The sequence below is a fragment of the Pholcus phalangioides genome, unplaced genomic scaffold (assembly GCF_987345545.1).
Source record: "Pholcus phalangioides strain wild (caught in Gottingen) unplaced genomic scaffold, Ppha-v1.0 ptg000011l_1, whole genome shotgun sequence".
Classification (NCBI taxonomy): domain Eukaryota; kingdom Metazoa; phylum Arthropoda; class Arachnida; order Araneae; family Pholcidae; genus Pholcus; species Pholcus phalangioides.
The window spans coordinates 59,598,183-59,610,918 of NW_028301604.1; the positions used below are offsets into that span (position 1 = coordinate 59,598,183).

At 37.6% G+C, this 12,736-nt stretch overlaps 1 protein-coding gene across 2 annotated transcripts in view; it reads left to right on the forward strand.

Moving 5' to 3' along the window:
- LanA (laminin subunit alpha) overlaps positions 1-12,736 on the forward strand; it is a 308,555-nt gene that overhangs the window by 185,246 nt on the left and 110,573 nt on the right. For both annotated transcript variants that reach the window (XM_089239807.1, XM_089239808.1), the window contains 3 exons: positions 7,295-7,438; positions 9,261-9,412; positions 10,155-10,259. In XM_089239807.1, coding sequence (XP_089095933.1) covers positions 7,295-7,438; positions 9,261-9,412; positions 10,155-10,259 — 401 coding nt within the window. The remainder of the gene's footprint in view (positions 1-7,294; positions 7,439-9,260; positions 9,413-10,154; positions 10,260-12,736) is intronic.

Consider the following 12,736-nt stretch of genomic DNA (forward strand, 5'->3'; position numbering starts at 1 on the left):
GGTACTGCCATTCACAAATTTGTGAGAACTATTTTGTGGCAATTAAATAATGTCGGCTTATATGTAAGGACATCTGTAAAATGTATTCTGCTATGAGCATATCGGGAATTATGAGAGGCATCGGTTGCGTGTAGTTACAAGACAGAGACATGCATTTATATCTTACACAAGGGATGGACTTTATTTTACACGACATACTATATACAGGACGAGAAACGAACTGTGCAATAACTAGAATAATCACCTGATGGCGCTTTGAGCGCGTACATCAATCCTCGCTCTGAGGAAGTGGCTTTCTTTTCCCACGCGTGTCGGCGGCGACGCCACAGACTATCCCCCCAGTGGGTGAGCGAACGCTAATGTAGGAAATACAAGATTGACATCCACATATTGATGATACAAAATTATAACAAATAATAAGCAATGTGCATGTGTGTATAAATATTTGCGACAGCTGAGAATTCAATATTTTGCAAAGACGAATGAAAAATACGAATGTATACGATGTTAACATATTTGCAATGATTTGAAAAAAAAAAAAATGTAAATTAACACTTATGCGAGAAATGCGAAAATAATATATACACATATGCGAAAATGTAAAGGCATAACACAAGAATATAAATGGGTGTAAAAACATATGCAATCAAAAATACGAAACAAATCGTTCTGGAAAATGGTCTCTTCATCCGTAACGAGTTGTTACTGTTTTTTCTGTCGTTGACACTGGACTTTTGGAGTCCTGTTTAGAACTGATCTCATTTGGTAGTTCGGTGACTGCAGGTGGTTCTCTGTCATCCATGGCAAATGCAGGTTTGACACTGTCAATAGACACTGAGATAGATTTACCATTTACTTTGATTACAAAAACTTTGTTGGTCCTTTGCACTACAGGATATGGTCCAGTGTAGGGTGCGCTTAATGCAGGTCGAACTTTGTCTACGCGTAAGAACACATGAGAACAAGATTTTAAGGAAGGATGAACATAAATCTTGAAAGTATTCTTATGAGATGGAGAAATGGGTGATAAACTCCTCATGAGCGAAGACAGCATTGATGCATAGGTAGCGTCTGGTGTAGATTTGGACACCTCATCTGAAAGTAGGTCAGATGGCAATCTAATAGTGGTTCCATACACCAGTTCGGCACAGGTAGCTTGAAGATCCTCCTTGAAAGTGGATCGTAGACCCAGGAGGACTATCGGAAGCGATTTTGACCATTTGGTATTGTCGTGAGCAATAATGGCACTTTTTAGGGTGCGATGAAATCGCTCGACCAGACCATTGGCAATTGGATGATATGCAGTGGTTCGTATGCTGTTCGTATCTGTTCCTAGTAGTGCTGCGAGCTGCTGGAAGAGATGAGATTCAAATTAAGTTCCACGATCTGTGGTCACTGTTGAGGGACAACCAAAACGACTGATCCATGAATCAAAGAATGCTTTGCAGATGGTTTCGGCACGTATGTCCGGTATCGGTGTTACTTCGGGCCATCTTGTAAATCTGTCTATCATGGTAAGACAGTAGATGTTCCCGTTTGATGGTGGATAAGGGCCTATAATGTCAATGTGCACATGTGAAAAATGAGCGTCGGGAAGTGCAAAGGTGCTTTTGTGTGCCTCTGGATTTTTGATCGCTGGCATGATTGGCAACTGCGTACCCAAGCTGTGATGTTTTTGTTCATGTTTGGCCACACATATCGTGAGCAAATGAGGTTTTTGTTACAGCGATTCCGGGATGCGATAGATTGTGAAGGTGGTCAAAAATCAGCTTTCGATACGAGTCTGGAACGAAAGGTCTGGGTGAGCCAGTTGAAATGTCACACCATAATTCACCATCTGTTAGATGACATGGCTTCAGTTCCAGCTGTAGAGATGTGTTGTTACCCTTCAAAATTTCTTTTAGTTCCGGGTCGCTTGATTGAAATTCCCCAAATTCTTTGAAATTAATGTCCTTTGAACCAGTTATTGCGTCGATTTCGATTCTTGACAGTGCATCTGCGACATAATTTTGAGAGCCTTGGACGTGACGGATATCGGTTGAATACTGGGATATCAAGTCCAAATGACGAAGCTGTCGCGGAGAACATTTGTTTGGATTCTGCTTGAAGGCATAAATTAGGGGCTTCTGATCTGTGTAGATAATGAACTCCCTGCCTTCGAGCATGTGCTTGAATTTTTTTATAGATGAATAAATTGCAAACAGTTCTCGGTCGCATGCGGACCATTTGTTTTGACTTTTGGACAATTTCATAGAGAAAAATGCGATGGGTTCCCATTTGTCGGCTAATTGTATGAGAGCACCACCCACTGCGACATCTGAAGCATCTACCCAAACACTTAATTTAGCTCCAGGAAGTGGATGTCTCAGTAGTGTGGCATTTGCCATGGCATCTTTGGCCAAAGTGAACGACTTTGTTGCTTCATCGGTCCACGCGAGTTGGTCATTGGCACGAGCAGAACGAGGTGATTTTTTATTTTTATGACCTTCGAGAAATTTTATTAACGGATGTAACAAATCGGCAGCTTTCGGAATGAAGGAGTCGATAAAAATTGTACATACCGAGAAATCTTCGAAGTTGTGTCAAGGTCGTTGGCTGTGGATAATCCAAGATACACTGAACTCGATCTGTCAGAGGTTCGATGCCACTTGTAGATAGCCGGAATCCAAGGAAGTCGATGGTTTCTTTACCAAAGTTGCACTTGGAGACGTTGACGCAGAGTCCATATTCTTGAAGTCGGTTGAAGAGAGTCTTGAGATGATGGATGTGTTCATCAGGATCTTTTGATGCAATCAGGATGTCGTCGACGAATGCGTGAACCCCAGGAAGTCCTCTGGTCACTTCATCGATGAATCGCTGGAAGGTTGCAGAAGCATTGCACAATCCGAATTGCATCCTGGTGCTCTCAAACAATCCAAAAGGTGTGCATATTGCTGTTTTGTGGATGTCATCAGGATTTATTGGGATCTGATGGTAGGCTTTTATGAGATCCACATGGCTGAAAATTTTAGTACCATGTAGTTCAGCAGTGAAATCAGCAATGCAAGGAATGGGATATTTGTCTTTTAATGTTTGTGCATTTAAAGCACGGAAATCTCCGACCGGTCGAAATGCCAAGGTACCCTTTTTTGGTACCATATGAAGTGGTGAGGCGTAATTACTCCTCGAAGGTCTCAAATGCCCCAGTTGCAGCATGTTGTGAAATTCCGATTTCGCTATTTTTAATCTGTCTGGAGCTAACCTACGAGGTTTCGCCACCACAGGCGGTCCTTTTGTGGATATATGATGGATGGTGTTGTGCTTTACTGGTGCATTTGGATTAGGAAGTTTAGTGATCTCCGGGAATTCAGAAATCAGCTTGGGATACACTGAGTCACCGGTAATCGTTTTCACCGAATGAATGCACGTTGTGTTTGAGACGCGTCCGGGACGTTTCAATTTCGTTTTTAAGTCACGTAGGAACTTGTTGCGAAGGTCCGGGACTAAGTCGACATAATGAAGGAAGTCCGCACCCAGTATAGGAGTTGACACATTGGCGATGTAAAATGGCCAGGAAAAATTTCGTCTCAAGCCGAAATCCACGGAAAGAATACGTTGGCCGTACACCTCGATGGATGATGAATTCGCGGCTGCGAACGCTTGAACAGGCCGTTGTTTGCGCTGAGAAAGGCTTGCCGGCAAGATCGAAACATCACTGCCCGTATCAAAGAGGAAAGATAGATTCGTTTTCATGTCTTTCACAAACAGGCGACGTGACGTAGATGGCAAAGAGCAAGTCGCCTCTACTCTTTGCTGAGTTCGTTTCCCGAATTCAGGCAGGGAGAACACATTTCTTGACATCGGTGCCGAATCGTCGATGATACCAACACTCGTCGCGATTTTTCGATCTGCTACGCTGCCGCGGGTAGCGGTTTCGGTACGGGCTACGACTTCGCTCTCGGGAAATCTCTTCGATTCGCAGATGGAGCTTTTCGATTTCCGACAACAAACGTTCCTCGATGGAATTCGCGGAAGAGTTAGAACAGGCACTTACCGCTTGTGGTGCTACGTCCATGACGCGATCGGCGATTTCGGCCGCTTTGTCCAACGTTAGTGGTGTGACCGCAGCCAGGTTGGATTGAACAGATGTTGGCAAATGCTGAAGAAACAGTTCCAACATGAGCTCGTCCGGAACGCTGTGTGATTCTGCGCGACGCCGCATGACGCGCAAAAGCTCACTTGGACGACGATCACCGAGTTGCTCCCCAGTGAGAAGTTTCCGTATCTCTTGCTGTGACGATTCACCACTGCGCTTGATTAACTCCGATTTCACGTGTCCGTAGTTGGATTCGTAATGACATCGCGGATGATGGAAGCTGCTTCCGGTGGTAGATGGGCCACTATGTAGTTGAATTTTGTGCGACTATCCGTTACCGGTTTCGGAGTCCCAGTTCGAAAGTTGATTCGCACATCAGGAACCACAGCGTAGGATCGGCGAAATTGTACGGTGGTATCTTTACCGCTGCAACGTCCGCCATGATTTCGCTTTTGCGTGGGCGAGAATGTTCAACAACACGTGTTGTTTCCGTTGAGATGCGCCCGCTGTTTCTTTTTTAGATATAATGCCTCAACTGATGATCAGACTTTCCAAGGTCACCAATATCGGGAATTATGAGAGGCATCGGTTGCGTGTAGTTACAAGACAGAGACATGCATTTATATCTTTCACAAGGGACGGACTTTATTTTACTCGACATACTATATACAGGACGAGAAACGAACTGCGCAATAACTAGAATAATCACCTGATGGTGCTTTGAGCGCGTACATCAATCCTCGCTCTGAGGAAGTGGCTTTCTTTTCCCACACGTGTCGGCGGCGACGCCACAAGCACATAATCATTCAAAAAGATTATATCGGTGTAATGAGCATATTCGTTGGGAACAGCAATAGTGGCCAAGAGTCGCATTTTCTTTGACGAATCAAGCTTCAGCATCTATAGTGATTCTGGACACCATCTACTGTAGGGCAGGAACTTGTTACCATCAGCAGAATGTTCAGGAAATTGATCACTGTTACCAAGAACAGGGACGTCATTTCAAATTTTTCCAGGGGGGGGAGGGACCACATGTACTCGATGTATGTATATATATATAGACCATTTTTAGTGTATTTTCAAAAGCCGGGGGGGGGGGGGCAAGGGCCCCCCTGCCACCTAAATGACGGGCCTGGCCAAGGAGTACTGGTGTGTTTAGGTATGATGCCCAATGAAAGAACTCTGCTTCATACCTTTGATGGAGGCAGTGCTGTCTTAACGCATGGGCCTACCCGGGCACGGCCCGGGGGCCTCAAGAAAAGAGGGGCCTCACAAAAATTAGAACCTGTTCGAATTTTCGAGAATTCGCCAAGTAGGGCCTCAGAAAAATCACTTGGCCCTGGGGCCCATGATGCTCTTAAGACGGGCCTGGATGGAGGTATCATAAAATCAAAGCAGTATTGTACCAACATTCTCCTGGGTCATGTCCATCTTTTCTGAAGTGCAGTTGGTTCAGACTTTCTGCCCATGGATGACAATGCCTGTCTGCATAGGACATATGAAGCGTCCGACCCACAAACAAGTTAAGATATTGTATGCATGCCATGGCCTGCATATTCGCCGGACCTTGATTCCAGTGAACACATCTGGGATGTACTTGACAGACTAATTCTCAAAGGCACAACCCTCCTTGAACCATAGAGGAACTCAAAACTGCCCTGAAGGATGAATGAGGAAAAATTCTCAATCTCTCCTTGAACATTTGATGGATAGCATGCACAACAGATGCCAAATATGCATCAGTGTGCGAGGAGGTCACACTTCACACTAACAAACTCATATATCTGTCCTTATTTTCAGCAGTACAAACAGTTTTTGTAACTGTTCACAATTTCTGAAAGGAGCATCTTTTTTTCTTTTGCTTATCTTTTTTTGCCATTTGGCAAAAAGATACTTTAGGATGGTTGCTAAAAATGCGAAAATATAAATTTCTTTGAAGGATGTCTATCATTAAGTATGATGGAAAATAACACTGTTTCTTAGAATTTGTCAAACAGTATAGAATCCTATTCATTGGCCAGTCTAAAACCAATATATTTTCATGGTTAAAGATCTGTTTTGTGGCAGCTGATCTTTGAATAGGCATGTTACAATGTTGAAACGTCCAGTTTGGTCCTCCTAAATTCTCTCCAATCATTAGCAAATTGTTCTCGAGGGTCTCCTTGTAAGCATCAGAGTTTTGACAACCAATTTCAAAAGTTAAGGAAGCCTGACCATTGGAAGCAAATGCTACCCTTGCATTATTGAAGATCTGTCTTGTTGTCTGCAGAAAAAAGTTGTTGGTTCTTTTTCTAGTTTTCCCCCAATGGGACATGTAAGTTCTATTTTTTTGCACCACTAAATATGATACTAAGCTATTTGCCTTAAAACATATGGCACTTCAGTCTATCTTCTGCACCTGCCTTTGGTGCTTCCTTGTGAGAAGCGATTTCCCAATCACTCTTTTATGAATCAAATACAAGCATCTCTGATCTGTCTATGAACTGTATCTATTGAAAATTTCACTCCAGAATCTTTCATAATTCGCGGGGTCAATCTTTGAATGATTTTGTTTTCATGTAAACTTGTACTGTGTGTTGCCTACCACAATGAGGTTTTGGCTTTTGGGACACACGTTGAATCAATTTCATCATACAAGATGTTTTACAATCTCTGAAATTTTTCTTTAAAATAAACCCAGTCTGATAGCTTTTAATTTTATACTATCATGTCTCTGATATGCCATATAGACCCAATCTTTGAAATTTGCATATAATAAGAAGTTTTTCTAAACTTTTGAGATAACTATATTTTAAAATTTTCTTCAACAATGACCAAAGTTTGAAGTAGGTTTTGCAGCATTCTGATCACAAGCAAAAAAAAAAAAAAAAAAATGAAATCAAAATTTAAAACGGTATTCATGGCGAGTTAAAAATGTACAGTGTCTAAACTTTTGAGACAGACTGTAGTAAAATCAACCTGGTGTAATTTCAAATGGGACATTTCTGTTATGCTTTTTGAATGGTTCTAATTTTTTATATAACCTCTGTTCTACTTTTCAAAATTAATTCTAATTTTTTAAGGTTCTAATTTTTTTTATATAATTATAAATCCCTGAGTATATTTTGAAGGTTTCTCATTTTCAATCACATACTGTAATATATAATAATGAATTAAAAAAACTGTTTTATCACACTATATATTTTAACTTTTTTGAAACATTATTGTACAAATTTTAAGCTTGCAACTGTGATGAAAAATATTCTGCTGGGGCTGTTTGTGATCCTGTGACTGGTTATTGTGAATGTCTACCAGGAGTTATTGGTGAAAAATGTGACAGCTGTCCTTACAGATGGGTGTTCATTCCCAACCAAGGGTGCTTGGGTGAGAAATATTTATAATTTATTAGATCAATGGGAAAAAACATTGCACTAGGTCACGTACTATATTCTCATTTTAATCATTTTAAATTATAAGATTTGCAGAAAGATTTCAAATTTTGATTAACAGTTTTATAAGAATGTTAACTGGATTACAAGGGTTTTGGCTTTATTGAAAGTCTCAAACTTGTAACCCTATTTTCTCTAGAAGAATGTAGTAGTTGTAAGAGAGGTATGAAAGAAGCCTTCAATGTTCTTGAAGGTTTTAACGCTTTGAAGGGTGATGGGACAGATGGTGTCCCACTTGTTTACATGCTTTTCTATGGGTTTGGAAAAATGTCTGCCCTTCAAAGCGTTAAACATTTGAACCATCAACTCTAGATATGCAGAAAATTTTCTGGCTAAAGAACATCAACTTGACTGATTCAAGATGAGTCTCTATCGTGATGTTGAATCTGTGTTATATATATATATATATATATATATCATTAAAATGCTTTCCACAACAAAGTTATAATGTGTATACATTAAAAAGGAAAGACCAAAACAGAAGATCTGACAAATTACCTATCGCAATTAAATTCATTCTCACAGCATACAATTTATTATTTGAATATCACAATTAGAAGTTATTTATTATAAGAACATATTTTGAAATGGTTTTAAAATTGGGAAACTATTTATCAATTTAAGAAAATTGATCAAAAAATTATTTTGAACAATGCATCCCAAAAAGAAGCTCCTTATGTTACTAAGCAGATATTAATATTTTAATACTTAAAATAGAGATTGCATTGTGAGCTGGTGAACACATAATTATGCTGCATTGATAATATTAAAAATTAATATTTAACATTCATAAAATATTTTACTAGTTGTATACAATGTTTGCATGCATTTTAGAAGAAATAACATGTATTCATGAAGATGTTTATTTCAAAAATTCCAATTCTCTTTGCATGCTCTTGCTCATAAGTGGATAAAGGCTCCTGAAATGAAGCAGAGGAGGGAGGGGAGCATTCACCACCTATGCTCTTGCTTATAACATGTCAAATTTTCAACCAAATCTTGCAAAACTTCAAGAAATCTTCACCTGGACATTTGAAATAATGTCTAATGTCTATGTGAATACTACTAATATTCATGGCATACAATTTTTATTTAATTTTGGTCAGAATTAAATTTTCAAGTCTACTAGCAGGTAGACTTGAAAAAGTACTTGTGCGGCTTATCACCTCTGGTTCATGAACCCCATGTTGGAAAACACTGGACTAGATAGAAACTTCATTTAAATCTGCAATGTTTCCTAGTTTGGGAATTAATTTCCATTGAAGATAAATTTTTAAATCTTCTGTAACAGTGTGTTGCGGCATGATATTTGAGTACAGTGTGTGCTAGTGGCACAGTGGTAAAATGCTTGTCTACCATGAAGGTTTCTGTCAGGTTCGCGGGTTTGATTCTGATAAAAGAGCATAGTTAACAACTTTTTTCGATGAACCTGAGATGACCAATGCTGGATAGTGCCTTTATTGTGGACCCAACTCTATCTATAGTAAATTGCTGTGTGGTGATACGACCAGAGTTGGTGTGCGGTAAAGTAGTCTCATTCACACTATAAATTAACTATAAAAGGGGTCTGTGAAAAGCGTGGTCTGGGGGCCCACTAGAGGCTTCAGCTTTGGAGCCCTGCTTTAGGTTGTGGGGATCCACAAGTCTTGGTATTGAGACTTTTAAAAAAAGAAAAATGTTGTTTGGTAAAAAGCAAAAGTTGTGTAATTAGAGTAAAAAGGAAAATATATTTTTAATACTTTTTTCTTTTATTTTAGAATGTGGTCCTTGTGTTCATGCATTGGTAGATGAAACTGATTCTTTGGGTGATATGATTGAACCTGTCATGGAGGAAATGCAAGATATTTCAGCAAGCTATTTTGCAAATAAAAGACTTCAAAATGTGAATAGAACTGTAGATACACTGAAGGTAAGTCTTAACACAGGGTCTTTATAATTAAAGTTGCACTTTGAAATTTCCATAAAAGGAAAACTACTGGACAAAATGTTATCAAACTTGGTAATAGTTTACAGGAGGTCATGGGATTTAATTTTCAGCAAAAAAATTTCAAAAACTCACCATCAGTGGGGAATGGCACTGTATTCAATATTGTTAAACGAAATAAGACGTGAAGACATTGGTTTAAAATGTTTTTAATTGTTTAAACGAAACTGTTTGTGTGGTTTGGAGAATTGAAAAATGTGATAAACCAACATGTCCATAACATTCTTGATGATATGCTAAGAGCTACTGTTGAGAACACAGCAATGCAGTTTAACTTACTTTCAAAAAATGGCGGAAGCCACATTGAACATGCTTTGTAACACATTTTATAAATGATTAAAAACATTTTAAACATTTAATAAAACATTGTAAACCGATGTATGCATGTCTTATTTGGTTTAAAAATATTGCATACAGCGCCATTCCCCGCTGGTGGTGAGTTTTTTAATTTTTAATTTGCGGAAAATTGAATCCCATGACCTCCTGTATACTATTACCAAGTTTGATAACATTTTCTACAGTAGTTTTCCTTTTATGGCCATTCCAAAGTGAAACTTTAATTATAAAGACCCCGTATGTCACTGAAATCTATGGTTTATTTATTAAGAATATTAACAGTTCATACTATTTTTAAAATAAGTTGTTTTGTTTGCTTTATTTCATCTAGATTGCAGTTGATGAAGTAATTTTGGATCCTTCAGATCTTGGTGTTAGCCCTCTGGTGTATGATGTTCAAAATTTAGAAAAAGATAAAGATTCCATTGAAAAAACTGTAAGTAGTCTTCGAAAATGAGTATAAATTTTATTTTTCTTGCATTTTATTTTGTTTTCTATAATTACAAACTCAGAGAACCAGAACATATCTATTCAATATTTTAAGAACAAGCAAATATTGATACTGTTGGAAGTATTGATGGCTTCAAGATGATCAGAAGGGAAATTCAATTTTAATCGGATTGAAGGTGATTAATTAAAATATAACATAATCAGGATTGCCTCTGCAACATGAGACACACATCGTTTCCAGTGTGTCAAGATAAGAATAACGATAATGTGTAGCCGTGGAGTTGTACACTTTGTACCAAAAAAGGGAAAATATACTACGAGGATGGAAGTACACTGTGGTATGGCGATGTCATCTAGCGAGTGAAAAATGAACTTTGAACATTTGCTGAGGACGTCTTCACACCACAATACAAAGTGTAAAAAGATAATTGAGTAATATGTTGGTTTTGTCCCTTTCTTTCTCCATGAAATTTTGAAGTCTCAAATGTGTTTTCTGTACACCATCCATTACGCAGCACCCAGCTGCCGTGACGGCAGCGACATCAACTGTAAGGAAATCACGTGACTCAGTGAAAACAAATTTTTATCTGGCAATTTGTCCATAGAAATGTATAGTTTGGTCTCTAAATATTGGGTTTTAAAGATTAAAAAAAAGGATAGAGAACTCATCTAAAGATGAAAAATACTAAAGTATTTATTTCATTAATACTGGAATAATTTCTTTCATTAATGCTGGAATAATTTCTTTCATTAATTCTGGAATAATTTCTTTCATTAATGCTGAAAAATTTCTTTCATCAATTCTGGAATTTTCCTTCATTAATTCTGGATTTTCCTTTATTAATTATTATTGCTTTCATTACTTCTGGAATAATTTCTTTCATCAATTCTGGATTTGTTTTTTTCATTAATGCTGAAATTATTTCTTTCATTAATTCTGGAATTCATCATCATCATCAACAACAACCATTTTCAATCCACTGCTGGATGAAGGTCTCCTATAAATTTTTCCATTCTGCTGTCTGATGATTTAGCCATCCAGTTTACTCCTGCCACTTTCCTGATCTCGTCAATCCATCTTGCACCTTCTCTGATGTTTAACACCATGGGGGTACCACTCTAGAATACTTGTGGTCCATCTATTGTCCTGTCTTTTTACAATATGTCCAGCCCATTTCCATTTCAAACGTTTGATTCTTTCCATGATATCATATACCTTTGTGTGGTTCCTTATCCAAGTGATTCATTTTCTGTCTCTCCTTGTGATGCCTAGCATACATCTTTTCATGCTCTTTTGTGTTGTCTGTAGCCTTTGTATTGTCTTGCTTGTGAGTGTCCATGTTTCAGCTCCATAAGTCAGAGCTGGTAGCACACACTGGTTAAAAACTTTTCTTATCTGGAATTATCTCTTCCATTATTTCTGGAATTATCTCTTTCATTAATTCTGGAATTATCTCTTTCATTAATTCTGGAATTATCTCTTTCATTAATTCTGGAATTATCTCTTTCATTAATTCTGGAATTATCTCTTTCATTAATTCTGGAATTATCTCTTTTCTTAATTACAGAATTATCTTTCATTTATTCTTGAATGATCTTCCATTAATTCTAGAGTTATCGCTTTCAATTATTTTGGAATTATCACTTCATTAATGCTGAAATTGCCTCTTTCATTGATTTTGGAATTCTCTTCCATTAATTGTGTAATTTTTCTTTCATTAATTTGGAATTTTATCTCTTTCCTTAATTCTGGAATTCTTGCTTTTTCATTAATTTTGGAATTCTTGCTTTTTCATTAATTTTGGAATTCTTGCTTTTTCATTAATTTTGGAATTCTTGCTTTTTCATTAATTTTGGAATTCTTGCTTTTTCATTAATTTTGGAATTCTTGCTTTTTCATTAATTTTGGAATTCTTGCTTTTTCATTAATTTTGGAATTCTTGCTTTTTCATTAATTTTGGAATTCTTGCTTTTTCATTAATTTTGGAATTCTTGCTTTTTCATTAATTTTGGAATTCTTGCTTTTTCATTAATTTTGGAATTCTTGCTTTTTCATTAATTTTGGAATTCTTGCTTTTTCATTAATTTTGGAATTCTTGCTTTTTCATTAATTTTGGAATTCTTGCTTTTTCATTAATTTTGGAATTATACACTGCTCAAAACAATTAGGGGAGCACATGGTTTTAACAAAATTATGCAAAGATGTATACCGATAAGTAACATAAAATGAATCATCCATAATTTAAAGCCTAGCAGGAAACGGAAGAAGAAAACTTCATATGCAAATCAAAGTTCATGACGTCGAAAACCAGAAAAAGGAGATAAGGGCAGAAATCGGGATGTTGCAGAAATGTCTGTTTTACTGCCGTAACTGTGAAATTCGATTGCGCAGTATTGTTTTTTGAGACAAGGTGACTTGAGGATGTCTCAACAACGTGATTTACCGGAATCCATGGCATGGCG